The 20935-nt window shown below is 38.6% G+C and overlaps 1 protein-coding gene across 1 annotated transcript; it reads left to right on the top strand.

Moving 5' to 3' along the window:
- The first annotated feature begins 884 nt into the window (after positions 1-884).
- On the top strand, positions 885-16897 carry flii (FLII actin remodeling protein). Its single transcript, XM_039825266.1, has 31 exons — positions 885-982; positions 2302-2412; positions 3228-3299; positions 3471-3551; positions 3783-4030; positions 4224-4327; positions 4535-4710; positions 5111-5268; positions 5418-5502; positions 6043-6190; positions 6466-6596; positions 6704-6811; positions 6948-7052; positions 7251-7430; positions 8094-8176; positions 8470-8544; positions 8766-8849; positions 8998-9169; positions 9755-9862; positions 9946-10137; positions 10547-10645; positions 10893-10982; positions 11292-11431; positions 12281-12515; positions 12613-12767; positions 12875-12935; positions 13106-13234; positions 13695-13801; positions 14737-14842; positions 14943-15008; positions 15089-16897. The coding sequence occupies exons 1-31, from the start codon at positions 920-922 to the stop codon at positions 15221-15223; spliced, it is 3807 nt and encodes a 1268-aa protein (XP_039681200.1). The 5' UTR covers positions 885-919; the 3' UTR covers positions 15224-16897.
- Positions 16898-20935: the final 4038 nt, after the last annotated feature.

Consider the following 20935-nt stretch of genomic DNA (forward strand, 5'->3'; position numbering starts at 1 on the left):
AAGAGGCATGGACAATACATCGTGAGCTTTCTTGTGTAATAGATTTATTTTGAAGTCGAAAGATATCTTTGTTTTTTTGCGTATGGTTTTTTGTTGCATAAGTGCCGTGATCAAAGCGCTCGCATCATCCATGGCTAGCACGAATCAATTAGAAACTCAAAATGTCTTCAGTTTACACAGACATTCCTGAGACTTTACTCACATCTCATGCAGTAGTGCAACATATATGCCACACGTTAATCTTTCTTTTAAGTTAACATAAGTGCCTGTCCTGACACCTTTAGCACAGGGTAAGCCCTCTTAAGTCAGGTGAATTGTTATTTTTATTTAAGTAATTAGTGATATGCCAATAAGATGCTGAAATGTTTGTCATAATTTAACTTATTATTACAAATATTATTCAAGCATTACTTGAGGCCCATAGACTGTAAAAAAAAAATATATATATATATATAAATTAATATTAAATTATATATAAAATCCCAACTTCACAGCAGAACATGTTTATAGCCTGATACAAAAACGGTTTTAGTCCCTATAGTTAATAGTTTAAATTATATTATATTAAGACTTAAAAGCCAGTAAAGCCGCATCCTGTTACAAGATGTATTTTGGTATAAAACCGGCATTTCAATTTAACCAAGTATCCTGTATCATTAATACATGTCTGGAAAGTGTACAAAACGCTTAAAAATTCAGGGGGAATAATTATTTTAATTGTGGATTAATTAACAATTAAAATTAATTACAATTCTTATCTAGTGCATTAGATTAGAAGGCGCCGCTACTCCGTCCCAACATGGCGGCCGCGTCGACGTATCGCTCCAGCAGCGCGGTATGTACGTATGACGACTACAACCCTCCCTGCCTCTAGCCCAAAATAGACAGTTGAGGGCAGTGCAGCTGCAATAAACCAGAAATGGCTTCCACCGGAGTTCTTCCCTTCATTAGGGGGGTAGACCTCAGTGGAAACGACTTCAAAGTAAGTTTTTTACACAATATTTGTTGATTTTATATCCATTGCTGTTGAACAACTAATACGTTTAGCTATCTAAAGCTATTTCAAGTTAGAGGCTCGCAACAATACTCGCTAAAACACTAGCTTAGCTAGCTTAACATTACTAGCATTGGGCGTTAGCCAGTTGTCAGACGTTTGACATGGACAAAGTAACGTAGCTAGCTAACAGTCTGGTTTCTGCCACAAGCGTCCTGCTACGCGGTTAATATCTGTTTTGGGTTATGGGTTTGCAAAGGTAGCTAACGTTAGCATTGCTTCGTTATTTTTGTTAGCGCTTAGATTATTCTGGGTAGTTGGGCTCTTGTTTCCAACGTCACGTTAGCGAGCTAAGTTTTTTTTAGCTTTACATTTAGATAGCTCTGGCTGTGTGGGTCAGAAGCACAAGTTCCGATTCAGGACATGTCAGCTTTATCAGCGTTTAAGTTAGATAAGTATATTGTCAGACAATATTAACTAACGTTTTAGAGTTTGTTGACTCAATGTCGTCATACTTGTAGGTTTTGATACACATTGCGAGCTCAGCTTGGGAGACTGGAAAAGCAACAGTGACAGCTGACTGAGATCATCTGGCATGTATTTGAACTGACAGAACTATTTGTGTAACGTTACTTAACGCTAGCTGTCATGCCAGTATTAAAGTAGTACAGATAAGCTGGAGAAATAACATGTTTATTTATCAGTTAGTGAATGGCTAGTCTCGCTTTGCCAGACCATCCTCCACACTGAATGGCTGATCTAATTTCAGCAAGTGTAGGATGACATCATTTCCTCTGCCAAGTTATGCCCTAGATCATAACGACTATAACTTTTCAGGTTTCTTATCGTGACTGTAATATAGTGTATGTAATATAATATAGACTAAACATCACAGCTGGCCAAATATCTGCAGAATACCTTTGATACTTTTTGTCAATGAGGTGGAAATGATGTTGAAGATGTTCGAAGACAGCCTTTTTGCTTTATTTACTGGCCTTGCATTAAATGTCTTCTGCCAGTTCCAGTTAAACAGATCTCAATGTATTATGGGAACACTACATTTAGGGTATTGTATGTGTCAATATTTCCGGTTCAAATGATTTTGGTAAAAAAAAAAAAATGACTCCAATGGGTTTTACAGGCAATGTCAGGTGGATTCTATTTGCACCCTCGACCAACTTCATCACAATTTAACATTACAAAGACATAGCATTGATAAAGTCAATAGCAGTATGACTGATGTCAAAAGTAATTCCGACTCCTCTTCTTCTTTGTCTCCCACCTCTCTCCCCTGTCTGTCTTTACAGGGTGGGTACTTCCCAGAGCATGTCAAGTGTATGAGCAGTCTGCGATGGCTGAAACTGAACAGGACCGGACTGTGCTACCTCCCAGAGGAGCTGGCCTCTCTGCAGAAGCTGGTGAGACATTCAGGGCTTTTTGCTAGTTATTATCGTGTCCTCACACATCTCTAAATTTGGAAGCATTAATTCATAAGCATGGTGTTGCTGATCTGTTTTCTAATGAGTCTTTATAAATAAGAATTAACAATCTTCTTCTTTAATATTGTTATGTTGTTTTTACCACCACCACAATGGCAGTAGTATTATTGTCTTTATTATCGCTAATAGTAACAGTGTCAAAGTGTATGTTATTAGTCATAGGTTAGTAGTATTTTCATAGCACTTTTGTTTGTTGTCTACTATATATATATCAATTTATATTTATATAATTCGATGTCCCATCTATTACTGCATTGTTGATAGCAGTATTGTTAATCTTTGATTCAAAACATGCCTCTTTTTTTTGTTTTTGTTTTTTTTACTTGATGCACGGGTAAGAAAGGACATCACAACAGCAGTTTCTGCATTTAATCAGCGATTAAGAACACACACAGCCCTACTTTAATCCCCAATATCTTTGATAGGATTATCTAATCTAAACCTCCAAAGCTTCAGTCAGCAGGTGATCCATGCCAACTTGCTTGATCTTACCAGGAGTTGATAAATAAGATTAGTCTGTTATCATGGCTAGGAGTCAAAGTGTCTGTGGTGTGTTTATCTGCCTCGATTTTATCCTGTTTGCAGTTAGGTCATTCTATTTCAAGGCATTAGTGCAAGAAGTACATTGCACAGCCATGACCATATCGAGGTGTTAGATGGGGTTTTAGTTTATGTTTTGTTTGTGCAGTGCACTGTGTATCTCTAAACAAAACCTCTGTGTTTTCCTTCTTCAGGAGCATATTTCAGTGAGTCACAACAGCCTGACTACTTTACATGGAGAACTGTCCAGCTTACCGAACCTACGGGTAACTGACAGCCACACACGCATAAGAAAACACACATAAAGAACGTGCCGATTTCTTCCACTTGTCATAAGCACTGTTGATTTCAATCTAATGCTTTGACTGTAGCCTGTTTCTACTTGTACCAAAGTGTAATTATAATAGTGCCCTAAATGTGTTTCACTATGTGTGCAGGCGGTGGTAGCCAGAGCCAACAACCTGAAAAATTCTGGAGTCCCCGATGATATCTTTCAGCTAGATGACCTCTCTGTGCTGGTATGTAATAATCTCACACAATCGCTCATTCTCAGCTTATCACACTCTTGAAGACTTTCTTTGACAGTGTACCCACACCTATTTTAACAACATGCTTCCTTTCCTTATATTCCGGTATTACCTTCCCTATTTTTCAATTGATTATAAAACTTTACTGTCACAAAAATAACTGGCTCATGTACAGTATTTTCAAAAAAAAAAAAAAAAAAATTTCCTTTTATTCACATTTAGGACCTGAGTTTCAATCAGCTGACCGAGATCCCCAGGGACCTGGAGAACAGCAGGAACATGCTGGTGCTGAATCTGAGCCACAACAGCATTGACTCCATCCCCAACCAGCTGTTCATCAACCTGACAGACCTGCTGTATCTGGATCTGAGTGACAACAAGCTGGACAGCCTGCCACCGCAGATGAGACGCCTGGTTCACCTGCAGACACTCACACTGAACAACAACCCGTTGATGCACGCCCAGTTGCGGTAAGAAGACATGATTTTGTTTCTTTTATTGTTACCTCTATCCTTCACTTCCCACCTTCACCCAAACACTCAGGAAGTCAGAGCTCATTCCAGTCATGTTAAGCCTAAAGCGAAGTGGTTAATTCACTTAGAAAACAGAAATATGCATTTATTTCATGCTGCTCTGACTCTCTTTATCTCTGTGTCTGAGCAGCCAGCTGCCAGCCATGGTGGCATTACAGACTCTCCACCTGCGGAACACCCAGAGGACCCAGAGCAACATGCCCACCAGCTTGGAGGGTCTGACACATTTAGCAGGTAACACACACACACACAAACACACACACATATATATATATATATATATAAACTGGCACATTTTCCTTTTTTTGTTTACCTGTTGGCTGTGTGGTACCTTTTTCATAAATGTGTCGCTTTGTGCATATCATCATACTCTCTGTCTGGGAAAACATCACTGTACTTTTTACAAACATGTGTTCCCTCTGTCCTTCCTGCTTCTCTCAGATGTTGACCTGTCATGTAACGACCTGACTCGGGTGCCAGAGTGCCTCTATTCACTGGGCAGTTTGAAGAGACTCAACCTAAGCAGTAATCAGATCTCAGAACTGTCCCTCTGCATTGACCAGTGGACTCAGCTAGAGACGCTTAACCTGAGCCGCAACCAGCTCACCTCATTGCCCGTAAGGACAATCATAATTGCACAGCTGTTTCTAGAAGTCCCTCTTCTTTTTTTTTCTTCTTTTTTTTTTTACTACCAGGGTTTAGTAAGTTGCGTAGCTGGGGATGTTGCAATATTATACCACAAATGTGTTTTAATTCTGTTTGGGTGGTGGCAGAAATGTAAGAGATGAATATCTCAAAATCTGGGCAAACTATCTGCATGGCTAAATATAGAGAAATATGTGAATTTCGGTGAACCGACCATTTAAAGAGCAAAATTAGTTTACTGAGTGATTTATTAATCTGATTTACTTTCTTGCTAGAATTCTGTATTTTTGATCAAGCAGTTATTTAGATACATTTCCTTTTTTATAATTTAGTGTATGAACGTTTAAAGTTTGCTCGTGTGTCTCCTTCCAGTCTGCAATCTGTAAGCTGTCCAAACTGAAGAAGCTGTATGTAAACTCCAACAAACTGGACTTTGATGGGGTTCCACCAGGCGTGGGCAAACTGTCCAGCCTCACTGAGTTCATGGCCGCTAACAACAACCTGGAACTCATCCCAGAGGGACTATGCAGGTGAACAAACGCACAGATTGAGGGTGCTGTGGTTGATGATGTTTCTCTGTAAGATAGATCAACTTTATTCTTCCACAGTGTGGGAAATTTAGCTTGGGCCAACCCCCTGTACATTTGGTTATGTGAATATGTGGTTTTGTGTTGTTTAGGTGTGGCAAGCTGAAGAAGCTGGTGCTGAATAAAAACCGCCTGGTAACACTGCCTGAGGCCATCCACTTCTTGACTGACCTAGAGGTAAAATACTAACGGCACTAGTAAAGTACTCAGATAATACTGGACTGAAAACGGCATTTATATTGGGTAAATGGTGCATTATGTGGGTTTGATTACTTTGTAAAAGTGGATTCAGTTATTTAAATTATTCATACTTTTGACTAAAACAAAAGTTTCAATAAAAAAAAGAAATAAATCCCTTACAGTTGGATAAAGTAAATGTTATATGTGACATAAAATAGAAACATCATAAAAACTTGAGAACAATGTGAAATGATTACTATAAAGTGGTGAAAATTAGATAAATAATTCAATAAATAATGAATAAATAATTTTAATTTTTTATTTTTAAACAAATAAATCATAATGTAGTACATTTCATGTTTCTGTAGGAATATTATAGAAATAATATCCAGGACCTAAAATGATTAAGCTATTAAACATAGCATAACATCATAATGTTTGCATCTAATACATATATTTCATTGGATATTACTTAATCTCTACAAATACTTATAGTTTAGGAAAAGATAAACACAAATATTTTGCGTCTTTCTGTAGATGCTGGATGTGCGTGAGAACCCCAACCTGGTGATGCCTCCTAAACCAGCCGACACCGCAGCAGAGTGGTACAACATCGACTTCTCCCTGCAGAACCAGCTCCGGCTGGCCGGGGCCTCGCCTGCTACTGTAGCTGCTGCTGGAGGAGGTACGTCCGTCTCTAACTATATGTAGAGTTTGGACGTGAGTGTGTATAGTCGGGGTTCCAAATGAACTATTTTGTCCACCAGCCAAATGGCTAGTGAATCTTACCAGCTACTCAATAGATTACCATTGTTTTTTTTTTTGGGATGGTGCGTGAATCAAATCTACCAGCTCGTTTTGGACCCTGTGTACAGTATTAGTGCCTTTTTGTTCTTCTGTCAATAAAATGTGAGAATTTTCTAGAGGCTTAAATCCCTATCTGTGTGTACATGTGTCCAGGAGCCAGCCCCCGAGATCCCCTGGCGAGGAAGATGAGGCTCCGGAGGAGGAAGGACTGTTCTCAGGACGATCAGGCAAAGCAGGTGCTGAAGGGCATGAGTGATGTTGCACACGACAAGAACAACTTGGAGGTAAAGTAAAAGATGAGGAACGGTGGCTACGCAGCCCACGGGAATGATAATGAACACGATAGAGTTAATTTACGTTTTATTTACCAAGAAATCTGCTAATTTTGTAGGAGAACGGGGACTTGAAATATGCTGATTTAAAGGTCCGACGCTGGGACAAGAGTATAGAGAAACCTCAACTGGACTACTCTGAGTTCTATACGGAGGATACAGGGCAGGTAATGTGTCTACCCTTTCTCAGCTACAATCAACCAAAGTTCCCCTAAAGATTGATTACACACATGTCAAATTATGGTTTTCTGCTTTGTTTGTACATATATCAGTGTACTATCTCTTCTCTTTCCCCGCCTACAGGTTCCAGGTGTATCAGTGTGGCAGATAGAGAACTTTGTTCCAATGCCAGTGGATGAAACTTTCCATGGCAAGTTCTATGAGGCTGATTGCTACATCGTCCTCAAGGTAACAAATCAAATCTGCCATCATTTACAGGAGCCACATGTCCGTTGATTGTACAGACTATCATTACTTAGATTATCATCAAACAAATTGGATTAATAAAACATAGATTATTCTTGACGACAGCTGGAACATCTGTAAGCCTTCACGTACTGTATTTGCCAATCCATCTTTCTCACATGCTTCTTTTTGCAATTGTAGACCTTCCTGGATGACAACGGCGCATTGAACTGGCAGATCTTCTACTGGATCGGCCAGGAGGCCACTCTGGACAAGAAGGCTGGCTCTGCCATCCATGCCGTCAACCTCAGAAATTTTCTTGGGGCAGAGTGCAGGACAATACGCGAGGAGATGGGAGACGAGAGCGAGGAGTTCAGTGCTGTATGTAGAAATACTGTACATACAATATAAATATATATTATGGTTCACACAGAAATTTACACTAGGGCCCTATGAAATCCATTTTAGTTTTTTTCCAGATTCCGTTTTATTTTTCCCAAATTCTGTTTTTCATTTTTATTTTTCTGAACTGTTTTACAATTAATGCAAATTTTTTCATCAGAAAGAGTGCCCTAAAATTGTGTAAGATTAATTAAATTTCAACATAATAAGAAGAAATATTCAAAATGTATTAAATATAAATGGATTTGAATACCTTATTTTTATTTTAAAGAGGTGCTTTAATATAGTTATCAAACAAAAAATTCCATCCTTTTATAAAATAAAGTGCTTCACATTTGAGCTTTGCATTATAAATGAAATGTACACATAGGGTGTGATGGTTGATCTTAGTTGTATTTATCCCGCCCCTTTGGCGATTCCTTCTGTGTTTTCCTTGTCGAGGAAACCATTGGGCCCTAAATAGCTAACAATGAAGAAACAATTGATAATTTATCAAGCTAACCTTAACATAAGAAACTCACTGCTCACTACTCAACTTTTTTTAAATGTTGTTCTTTAATTGAATGCGGTACATAATCTCTATACATGTATAAACCTCCAGCCACTACGTGCTGTTTTAAATGTTTTTTGTCATGTGTGCAGGTGTTTAACAATGAGATCTCCTACATTGAGGGAGGAACATCCAGCGGATTCTACACTGTGGAGGACACAAACTATCCTGTCAGGTAGGCTGGAAGGAAAGTTTTTTCAGAAATGCACCTTGCATAGTTTCCATTAGTCTTCTTTCTTCCTTCGAAGTCAAGTCAAATGTTTTATATTTTTTCTCTTTGGCTTTGATTATTATAATCTTGTCAGAAACATGTTGTTTTGAAAAGCTACTTAAAATCAAGTTTATGTAGACTCTGATTTTGTTTTGTCAGTTTACAGCTTGCACATTCAGCTGTAGTTAGAAGCACATTCTGTGACTGCTGCGTCTTTTTGGTCTGGAAACTCAGGTTTTATCCTTTTGTGTTGTCAGGTTGTACAGAATTTATGGCAAGAAAAACATCCGCCTGGAGTCTGTACCAGTGAAGGCCTCGTCCCTCGACCCTCGGTAGCGTGACATGACGAACACTCGCATATTTTGCCACATTCTTCAGCACAAATACTCCCTTGCTAATGCTTTCCATCACTCCTCTCTCTTTTTGGCATAATCACTGCATTTACTGTAGACCTGGAGTTGATTTGTTGCTCATTTCTTTCTGCTGCTATTTGATATGCACACTTTGTCTCATTTAGTGTGGAACTAACATCCTGTCTTTTTCTTTTCGGCAGGTATGTCTTCTTGTTGGACACAGGGCCGGAGATCTTTATCTGGAGAGGAGCCAACGCTACTCTCAGCGGAACAACAAAAGCCAGGTACGACACAAATCAATAAGTAATACACACTTTTCTGCCACTTGGAAGACAAGTCTCAAGTTGGTTTCCATGTTTGGGACACAATTAAACATAATAAAAAAAAATGTAGTGATTCAAAGTGTTTGTGTGCATTGTTTTCATTTTTCAGGTTGTTTGCTGAAAAGATCAATAAAAATGAGCGTAAGGGGAAGGCAGAGATCGCAACCCTCATGCAGAACCAGGAGCCTCCGGGGTTCTGGGAGGTACTGGGAGGACAACCGGAGGAGATCAAGAAACACGTACCAGATGACTTCTCTCCTGTCAGACCTAAACTATACAAGGTAAGTCTTTTTAATAGCCTTTATACAGTATAGTCTCCGTAACTGACTTCAACGTGTGAATGTTAATGTGCTCTACAGTAGAAGTGTAAACGCAGTGTTAAAGTAAAGCAGGTGTAATAAAAAATTAGTCAGTGTTGTAGGCGGTCTGTAAGATTTACTGTCTTTTGCTCTATTTCAGGCTTGAACTCACGTGTAACTGTAACTATGTTTCTATGCTCCGCGCCGGCCATAGCCGTGGCCGGAGGCATTCTTTTTTTCACGTCGTCCTTCTGTCCGTCCTCTTCTCGTGAACGCATTATCTCAGGAACGCCTTGCGGGAACTTTCTTCAAATTTGGCACAAAGGTCCTCTTGGACTCAGAATGAACTAATCATCCTGATCTGGTCAAAGGTCAAGGTTTACTGTGACTTCCCAAAACACGATTTTGGCCATTACTCAAAAAATTTGGAGTAGCAGGAGTCACGTATAGAGGACAGTTAAAAGGCAAGACGATGGCGGAGGGTTTGATGTCAAAGCGAAAAGCAAAAAGCTCCTACAGAGTGTAAATCTCAATTCACTGATGTTTTTTTTTCTCATTGTCCTGTAGGTGGGCTTGGGTCTGGGCTACCTGGAGCTGCCACAGATTAACTACAAGCTGTCAGTCGAACACAAAGACCACAAGGTCAAACTGGACACTTTGCCCGAGATGAGACTGGTATGTTTGTCTACTGCGTATTCTCTAGAAGGTATGGTTTTATTTCCTACTTCCTCCTCCGTAATTTCCATCCCTCTTCTCAGGTGCAGTCTCTGCTGGACACAAAGTGCGTGTACATCCTTGACTGCTGGTCTGACGTGTTCATCTGGATCGGGAGGAAGTCCCCACGCCTTGTCCGAGCTGCTGCCTTAAAACTGGGTCAGGAGATCTGCTCCATGCTGCACCGGCCCAAACATGCCTGTGTCACCCGCAACCTGGAGGGCACCGAGTGCCAGGTAATACCACACCACTTCAAATACTGCTGCTGCAGTCCTGAGACTGTGGGAAGTAAAAGTGTTATCAATTTATAAATCAATACCGTCCACTTGCTTTACCTGTCTTGGTCTGTTGTGTAGTAATACTGTATATAAATGCACCTTACTGGCCACTTGCAGTCTCACAAATAAATAGATGTGCCTATAGAAACCCCATATATTGTCTGTGTAAGTGTAAAGTTGCTGTTTAAATAGTTTATTCTACACCCTTGGAAATGCATCATAATGTAAAGTACCACCTGCATTATATTGTGCATCAAATCCAGTGCAATAGTAAACAAATTGGTTAAATGCTGTTATTAAGTTTAAGTTTCTGAACAGTTTAGCACAGTATAATGTAATCTTAGTTGCTCTTCTTCCTCTTCCTCAGGTGTTTAAGTCCAAGTTTAAGAACTGGGATGATGTGTTGAAGGTGGACTACACCAGAGCAGCTGAGACTGTACAACAGAAGGACAACTTGCAGGGCAAGGTGTGTTTGTGCGGGCTAGCATGCGTGCATGCTTGCGTGATCTAAATGTTGATACTTTAATAGCAGGCTACCAGTCAAATGCTACTAATAACCTGAAATGGGTCTAGTGGCTCATAAAATACTCATTTAAAATATCCACGGACCAAAACCAGAAATATGTTAGATGTGTGCATGTGTGTGTGTCTTCAGATTTAGCTGCTTGTGTCTGGTTAGCACAGTAAGTGTTTATCTGCGTTTTCTCTCTCAGGTGAAGAAGGATGCAGAGCAGAAAGACAAGATGAAAGCTGACCTCACAGCCCTCTTCCTGCCCAGGCAGCCAGCCATGCCCCTAACTGAGGTAACGACACACAGTTATTATTTGCCATTATACTCAGTATTTCGATGGGTAAATTACACAAACAAGAAAGATGTTCTTTTAGCCTCCACTTCTTACATATTTATCTTTTCATCTGCCCATTGCACACAGTGCTTTAACTTACTACTTTAACTACTTAAACTACTTAAACTTGTTTTTGTATTTATTGTTTATTCTTATTAATGTTTAATATGTTTGTTTGTTTGTGTACGTATGCACCGATCACCAAGGCAAACTCCACATAGGGCTAATGTGGCAATAAATTCCTTTCTGATTCCAATTTCTCTCTAGGCTGAACAATTGATGGATGAGTGGAATGAGGACCTGGATGGCATGGAAGGATTTGTGTTGGAAGGAAAGAAGTTTGCTCGCCTGCCTGAGGAGGAGTTTGGGCACTTCCACACCCAGGACTGCTATGTCTTCCTCTGCAGGTAGGGATGTGCCTGACGATTACAGTTTATGGAGTGTACAGGGTAGGGGTGCATGATATATCGACTCAATATCGTTATCGCAATATCACGTTGCGCAATATTATATTATATCGATAAGTATGCAATATTTAGTTCATTTTGTGGAGCGCTGCGTCCCGTCCGTTAATTGTGTTTGATTTAGAGCCCGCTTGAAACGCTATAATGATCATGTTTCATTGGCCAGTTACCGTGTTACATGGACATGTTAGTGCACACGGGTCCACTATGTGACAAACCCTATGTTGCTTACCACGTGTGTGCATATTACCACAGAGTGACTGTGTAAGTGAAGAAATGGATAGGGACAACTAAAGAAAAGTTATGTCCTGTTCTCTTTATTTATTTTATACTGTCCAACCAGTAAAACATGTCCTGTTCTGTAGACGTGGTCGTTATTTATATATTTTATACTGTCCAACCAGTAAAAATTGTCCTGTTCTGTAGACATGGTCCTTATTTATTTATTCATGTTGGACCAGTCCAATATGACCGTCAGTTGAAATAAACCTTGTGTTGTAAGAAAACTTGTTTAATTTGTTAAGATTCTATTTTGATGCGTTTTCCCATAACTTTAGTAATTTTACATATGTTTAAAAATATCGAAATAAATATTGATTTCGCAATATTCATAATCGATATCGCAATATCACATTTTGTCAGTATCATGCAACCCTAGTACAGGGCCATACCTTAATACAAAAATATGTATATTTGTTCATTTACACATAGAAGAGAAGTGGCGTCATTGGCTCGACACTGTTCTGTCAAAGTAAGTCCTTGTCTTCCACTAATCTCGCTGTGCTTTCTTAGATACTGGGTGCCTGTGGAGTACGAAGAGGAGGAGAAGGAAAAGAAGGAGGGGGGAAGTGGTGAAGGAGGAGAAAAGAGTGCAGCAACAGAGGAGGAGGAGGACAAACAGCCCGAGGAGGACTTCCAGTGTGTAGTGTACTTCTGGCAGGGCAGGCAGGCCTCCAACATGGGCTGGCTCACTTTCACCTTCTCCCTTCAGAAGAAGTTTGAGAGTCTTTTCCCTGGAAAGCTGAAGGTATTGTCATAGATTTGTTATGCATTCTTGGACAATGTTGCGCTGAAATTCAGACTCTGAGCATAAAATGCTAACCATAGCCTTTCATGCTGTTTAGGTGGTGCGTATGACACAGCAGCAGGAGAACCTCAAGTTCCTCTCCCATTTCAAGAGGAAGTTCATCATCCACAAAGGGAAGAGGAAACAGAAGACTGACTCTGCTCAGCCCTCCCTCTACCACATACGCACCAATGGCAGCGCACTTTGCACCAGGTTGACATAGTTCTATTATCACCAATTATCAGATTCACACACACCCCAAGTCCTGGTCAGTTTAAAGAAACTATTTTTAATTTTTTTAACTTGCCTCTCTCTCTTAGGACAATCCAGATTGGAACAGATTCCAGCAATCTCAACTCAGAGTTTTGCTTCATTCTCAAGGTTGTGATTTATTTATTTTTCTTACAAAAACAACAATATACCAATAATTTGTATACCAGAGTCCTACCAGAGATCTCTCCCCTGTGTCTCCTCCTACTTGTATACTGTTTATATAAAGATCAAAAAAGTCCTCTCTTTGGTTTCTGTGTAACAGTGTACGTTGTCTGCAGGTACCGTTTGAGAGCACAGACAATCAGGGCATCGTTTACACCTGGGTGGGCAGAGCTGCTGACCCAGACGAAGCCAAATTGGCCGAGGACATCATGAACAACATGTTCGATGACACGTACAGCAAACAGGTAAATGCGTATGCTCACGTGTGCCTTTCTAGGAATATAATATTCCTATATTCATGTATTTTCATTTCTTTTTCATTCGGTGTAACTTGACATACTCAAGAAAAATACTCTCAAGTATAAATCTGCACATACATTATCTCTCACTATAAGCTCCCATTTCAACCTAAATTTCATCTCCTTTCATTGCTGAACTAAACTGAGCTGAACATTAAACTATTTCAAATAAACACTAAATACTCTCACATATAAAAGAAATAATTACACCCCAAAATGAAATTTGACGTATTTGCACTAATGAAATACTTGCACACTGTCTATAGCACTGACCACCTTTCTCTCTGTAAAGTGTGTATGAAAAGCTATTTGCATCCAGAGTTGAGAACGATACTTTAGCTGCTGTGCAATGTCTCTATGTATGTATTTTTTTGATGTGTCTCTCAATTATCAATTTGTCTGCTAGGTAATTAATGAGGGGGAGGAGCCAGAGAACTTCTTCTGGGTGGGGATTGGTTCTCAGAAGGAGTATGATGAAGATGCGGATTATATGAAACACGCTCGGCTCTTCAGGTGAGTAAACATGTTTTTCAAGTAGGTTTAATTTAGTCATTCTAGTTAAAGGTCCCATGATGTGGTGCTCTTTGGATGCTTTTATATAGGCCTCAGTGGTCCCATAATACTGTATCTGAAGTCTCTTTTATATAGGCCTTAGTGGTCCCCTAATACTGTATCTGAAGTCTCTTTTATATAGACCTTAGTGGTCCCCTAATACTGTATCTGAAGTCTCTTTTATATAGACCTTAGTGGTCCCCTAATACTGGATCTGAAGTCTCTTTTATATAGACCTTAGTGGTCCTCTAATACTGTATCTAAAGTCTCTTTTATATAGACCTTAGTGGTCCCCTAATACTGTATCTGAAGTCTCTTTCCCCAAATTCAGCCTTGGTGCAGAATTACAGCCACTAGAGCCAGTCCCACAATGAGCTTTCCTTAGGATGTGCCATTTCTCTGTCTTGCTATTGAGGAGGAAAGGGGGGGCAAGGTGGAGGGTGGGGGTGTGGCCTTGACCAACTGCCACTTTGTTCATTTGAAAGCCATGATGTCTCTCTCTCATGGGTGGGCCAAATTCGCTGGGTGGGCAAAGCAGAGAAAGGGGAGGTAACCTTGCTCCTTATGACCTCATAAGGAGAAAATTTCTGATTGGTCCATCTGAGCTTTCATTTTCTCAAAGGCAGAGCAGGATACCCAGGGCTCGGTTTACACCTATCACCATTTCTAGCCACTGGGGGACCATAGGCAGGCTGGGGAAACGCATATTAATGTTAAAAAACCTCATAAAGGGACATTTTCATGCCATGGGACCTTTTTTAAAAGAAGTGTGTAGAATTATAAATCAATATGTGATACTATCTCTTTTTGCCACTCATCTTTTCTTATCTGTCTGTATCTATCATCCTGCTTTCTCCCCCCTCCCCAACCACCCCTTCTGCCTTTCCCTCCTGCAGGTGTTCGAACGAGAAGGGTTATTTCTCCGTGTCTGAGAAGTGCTCAGACTTCTGTCAGGACGACTTGGCCGATGATGACATCATGCTGCTGGACAACGGCAAAGAGGTAACAGTTGATTATAGATTTGTCTGAATGTCTACAATGGAATCCGTTTGATTTCATCATTGCCTTTATTACTGTGTGACTGTTTCTTGTTTTCCATCAGGTGTACATGTGGGTCGGTAATCAGACCAGCCAGGTGGAGATCAAACTTAGTCTCAAAGCCTGCCAGGTTAGTTCAAAACTGTGTTCAAACGTTTTGGTGTTTTATATATCCATATCCACATTTGACTAAATCCTTTTCCTCTCCAGGTTTACATCCAGCACATGCGCTCTAAGGACACTGCACAGCCCAGAAAGCTGCGACTGGTGCGGAAGGGGAACGAGCCCCACTGCTTCTCGCGCTGCTTCCACGCCTGGGGAGCTTTTAAAACTACCCTGGCATAGACAAACCCATCCATCAAATGTATTCGCTGTCATTTAATTTTCTACCAGTAAGATGATGATGATGATGATGATGTCTATGCCTACCCAGCTTTACATGAGCTGATTATCCCCCCCCCCCTCACGCTCAGCACTGCTGTTCAACAGTCTCTTGACTAACAGGTTAATGTCAGATTCTACCTGCAAAAACAAATTTAAGTTCAGCACAACATCCCAATCAGTGAGGTTCTTCTGGTCAAGAAGCTGTTGACTGTTTCCTGTCTTTTGGACAAACGGCTAAATATCAAATTTTTTTTTCTACGAGCTTTTTTAGCAGCAAGTCTGAATACTGCTGTTAAATGAAAGAAGAGAATTATGTTTTGAGATAAAATAGGTCTACGGTGTACAGAGGCTTTATACAAACCCAAAGGGAGGGTAATGCCCTAACATATCAGTCTGTTCTGCTGCTTTCACAGGGCTTGTGCTGCATGTTCAATAGTTTTCCGTGGAGGAGGGTTGAGCGCACATTACTGCAGGAGTCACTCCATGCTTGGTGCCATTTTACGCAGCTTATTTGAAGCAGTTTAGGGCAGATACAAGTTGATTTTACAGTTTGTATTTGTTTGTTTTCATCATTAAGGGACTGAATAGAAAACAGCACTATAATTGTTGGAGGAATGTTGGTTTATACGTAATTTTTGTTGTTGTGCGAACTATACATAGTATGATTGTGTGTTGGCCCCATGCGCCTTCATTGAAATGGGGACGGCCCCTTTCCCCAAAGTCTGATTGGTCACTCTTCTCACCTCCTCTAACTTGTCCACAGATCTAAGTGCAAAGTAAAACCTTTTTGTACGTTTCAACCCAACAAAAAAATATGACTTTCATTTGAAGATGCTTTGAACAGTCATTTGTTAAACAGTTCAGTTTATTTGGCCAAAGAAATCTTGAGCAGAGATCCGTGTTCAAGTTATAGTGTGAGACCGAGCCTTGTGTTATGTTTAAGGACCGATGTTTAAATGTGCAATCAGTAGCGCCCAGGAGATACTGAAACTAAATAAAACTGTATTCTTGAATGTTACAGGCTGCATTCAACTTGTCAAAAATGTTTAATATTATCTTGCTTTTCTGGAGCTGAGGGAACAAGAAAAGATGAAGAGTTTCTTTCCAAAATGTATTTAGTGTAATCATTTTTGAAAAAGTAAAGGCATCATGTTTAAAATTCTACCGGTTTAGAAATTAGACATTTTAGTCAGACATTGATTTTAAAGTGTTGCTTTCTTTTTCAAATATGTTTCTCATTTTGGAACGTTTTTATTCAATGGGAGATCTTTTGCAACATATGAGAGACATATCTTCATAAATACAGTGATTTCTGGTTTGTTGTACGGTTAACGGATGAGTTATGATCGGTTTTAACACAACTGCTGCAGTGCTTCTTGTGATTATGAGACCTGTGTAGTGTGCAGGCATTGGTCCCTGCAAGATCTATTTATGTACCGTATTCTCAAATGGCTGCAGCTACCATCATTTTGTTTCTTTATACTTTATTTTTGTGGGGTCAATTGTATGCCTGGTAGTGTGTTTGAATCCTACACATATATGAATGTGTGTATATGAATATGTGCACATGCTCCTGATGCCACCTGCAGATGCTTTATTTATGTATTTTATATTAAAATAAAATCTCACATCACATATTTTGTCATCCGGGCTTCTTTTTGCACTGATGTCATTTTACAATTAAAGACCCTAAACACAGGTGTTTTGGGTGGATTTATTTGGCATACTTAATGTTTTTATGACGCACTACGCTCGGCCTTTACCATTTCCCAGTTTGTGCATCCCCGATTCCTCTCCTCGACTCCCCTCCTCGCGTCTTAGTCCCGCCCACAGGAGATTCGAGTCAAGGAGTCGAGGAAGAGCCCCGAGGAGAGAGGAGTCGAGGAGTCGAGGCGTCAGCCATTTAACAAACACGAGACCGACATGTCGGCCGTCGGGTTGGTGTGTCAGAGCCTAAACGAACACGAGACATCTCTGCCTCTGAGCTGTCATTAAAAGCGACGTCAGTGGCTGTAGAAAAGAACTATATAAATATAAAGGCATATTATACAAACGCACTCTAGGCTATCTGTGTAGATCGGCTCTTTATCTGCCGCCTTCCACCCACCCGAATGAATTATTTTCTCTGATTTAGTTGAAAAAAGTAATGAAAATGTCATAGTATAGTATGTTGAAAAATTGAAAAAAGGCTCAGCCTAGAAATCTAGACGCACCCTATCGGCAGCAAATGTAATGGGTCTGGCTTGTCAGCCTAGCTCAGTATAGTATGTCAAAAAAGTGATAAGTAATAGTAAACTATGTCCAAAAAAGTCATTGTATAGGTTGTCGGAAAAAGTCATAATATAGTACGTAGATAAAAAGTTATAGTAAAGTTTGTCGAAAAATTCGAAAAAAGTATGTAGAAAAAAAGTGATAAATAGGTCATAGTATAGGTTGTCGAAAAAGTCATTGTATAGTATGTCGAAAAAAAAAAGTAATAGTATAGTGTGTCATACTGTAGTATGTCGGGGAAAAAACATACAGAATTGTATGTCAAAAAAAGTCACAAAAAGTCATAGTATAGTATGTCGAAAAATTCGAAAAAAGTCATAGTATATAGTATGTTGCAAAAAGTCCTAAAAAAGTAGTTGTATAGGTTGACAAAAAAAGTCATACTATATTATGTTGAAAAAAGTCATAAAAAGTCATTGTATAGTATGCCATAAAAATGTTATAAAAAGTCATAGTATAGTTTATCGAAAAAAGTCATAAAAAAGTAATAGTATAGTCTGTTGAAAAAAGTCATAGTAGTTGGGCGCCTGGGTAGCTCACCTAGTAGAGCGCGCACCCATATACAGAGGCTCAGTCCTCGACGCAGTGGCCGCAGGTTTGATTCCGACCGGTTGCCCTTTGCTGGATGTTCTTCCCCCTCTCTCTCCCCTTTCATATCTAAGCTGTCTTGTCACAAATAAAGGCCTAAAATGCCCCCCAAAAAAAAATCTTAAAGAAAAAGTCATAGTATATAGTATAGTATGTTGAAAAAAAAGTGATGAATAAGTTTATTATGTCAGAAAACTCATAAAAGAATTGTATGTCAAAAAAAGTCACAAAAGGCATAGTATAGTATGTTGAAAAAAGTCATACTATATAGTATGTTGCCAAAAGTCATAAAAAAGTAATTGTATAGGTTGACGAAAAAAATTATACTATATTATGTTGAAAAAAGTCATACTATAGTATGTCGAAAAAAAAAGAATTGTCGGTAGTAAAAGTTGTTCAGTATATATTATAGTTGCAAAAAAGTCATTAAAAAGTCATAATATAGTATGTTGAAAAATTTGAAAAATGTCATAGTATAGCATGTCGAAAAACATTTATAAAAACGTCATTGTATAGTGTTGAAAAAAGTCATAAAAAAGTCATAGTAAATTATGTCGAAAAAAGTAAAAAATGTCTTAGTATATAGTATGTCGAAAAAGTCATACAAAAGTCATAGTATAGTATGTCAAAAAAGTAATAAAAAGTCATAGTAAAGTATGTCGAAAAAAATCAAAAAAGTCATAGTATAGTATGTCAAAAAAGTCATAGTAAAGTATCTCAAAAAAAATCAAAAAAGTCATAGTATAGTATGTCGAAAAAGTCATAGTATTTTAGTTAACACCTTTCCAGGTACCTATCCACACTTGTTGCTTTGAACAGGGACTTGAGCTGATGACCCCATTGGTTCCCAACCCAACTCCCTATACACTGAGCTACTGCCAGACTTAGTATACTAGGTCAGATAATGTGAGAAAACGTCATAGTATAGTATACCATAAAAATGTCATTAATGTCATAGTATATTATGTCATAAAAAAGTCATAGTATAGTATGCCATAAAAATGTTGTAACTAGGCATAGTATGGTATGCAATAACATTTTCATAAAAAGTCATAGCTTAGTGGCCAGGTCAGTGGGTAGAGCAGGTGCACATATATTTAGAAGTGTATGCCTCGACACAGAGGTCCAGGGTTCGACTCCGACCTGTGACGATTTCATGCATGTCTTCCCCCTCTTTCTCACCTGCCCTGTCCATTAAAGGCGGAAAAGCCCAAAAAATAAGCTTAAAACATAAAAGTCATAGCATAGTTTGTGGAAAAAAGTGATAAAAATGTCATAGTATAAGTATGTAAAAAAAAAAAGTCATAGTGTAGTATGTCGGAAAAAGTGAAATAAAAAGTGATAATATAGTATGTTGAAAGAAAATATGAAAAAGTCATCGTATAGTATGTCAAAAAAGTGATAAGTCATAGTATAGTATGTCAACAAAAGTAATTTTATGTTGAAAAAGTCATAGTATTTTATTTCACACCTTTCCAGGTACCAATCCACAATCATTGCTTTGGTCTGCATGACCCCATTGGTTCCCAACCCAACTCCCTATACACTGAGCTACTGCCAGACTTAGTATACTAGGTCAGAAAAATGTCATTAATGTCATAGTATAATATGGTATAATATTTTTATAAAAAGTCATAGCATAGTTTGTGTAAACAAGTGATAAAAAAGTCATAGTATAGCATGTCAAAAAAGTCATAAAAAGTAATAGTATAGTATGTTGAAAAACTCATAGTATAGTGTGTCGAAAAAATAATGAAAATGTCATAGTATAGTATGTTATAAAAATGTTATAAAAAGTCATAGCATAGTTTGTGGAAAAAAGTGATAAAAAAGTGTCATGGTATTGCATGTCTAAAGAAGCTAGAAAAAGTCATAGTATAAGTTGAAAAAAAATTATAAAAACGTAATTGTATAGTGTGTCGAAAAAAGTCATAAAAAAGTCATAGTAAAGTATGTCGAAAAAAGTAAAAAATGTCATAGTATAGTATGTCGAAAAAAGTGATAAAAAAGTGTCATAGTATAGCATGTCTAAAGAAGTCAGAAAAAGTCATAGTATAAGTTGAAAAAAAATTATAAAAAACGTAATTGTATAGTGTGTCGAAAAAAGTCATAAAAAAGTCATAGTAAAGTATGTCGAAAAAAGTAAAAAATGTCATAGTATAGTATGTCGAAAAAAGACATAAAAAAGTCATAGTATAGCGTGTCTAAAAGTCATAAAAAAGTCATAGTATAGTGTGTCTAAAAGTCATAAAAAAAGTCATAGTATAGTATGTCAAAAAGAACGTTTGGTGACTGCGCGCCAATTCCATTTCCAACTGTGGGGGAAAACCTCAGACCGATCCAAGCACGCCAAAAAAATGTGGATAGAAAAATAAAAAAACAACACAGAAACGTCACTGGTAAGTCTCCTAATGCGGGACGTTAACAGCGCTTTCCTCGAAGGCTGAGCCGCAGTCATTCCGCCTCGAGAGCGCTTCATAACCATCTCTCTCCCCTTTCATATCTAAGCTGTCCTGTCACAAATAAAGGCCTAAAATGCCCCCCCAAAAAAAAATCTTTACAAAAAAAGTCATAGTATAGTATGTCGAAAAAAAAGTGATGAATAAGTTTATTGTCAGAAAAGTCAGAAAAAAGTCATTGTATAGTTGTCGAAAAAAGTCATAGTATATAGTATTTTGCAAAAAGTCATAAAAAAGTAATTGTATAGGTTGACGAAAAAAGTTATACTATATTATGTTGAAAAAAGTCATAGTAAAGTATGTCGAAAAAAGTCAAAAATGTCTTAGTATAGTATGTCGAAAAAGTCATACAAAA

Source organism: Perca fluviatilis, chromosome 15 (genome assembly GCF_010015445.1).
Source record: "Perca fluviatilis chromosome 15, GENO_Pfluv_1.0, whole genome shotgun sequence".
Taxonomy (NCBI): Eukaryota; Metazoa; Chordata; class Actinopteri; order Perciformes; family Percidae; genus Perca; species Perca fluviatilis.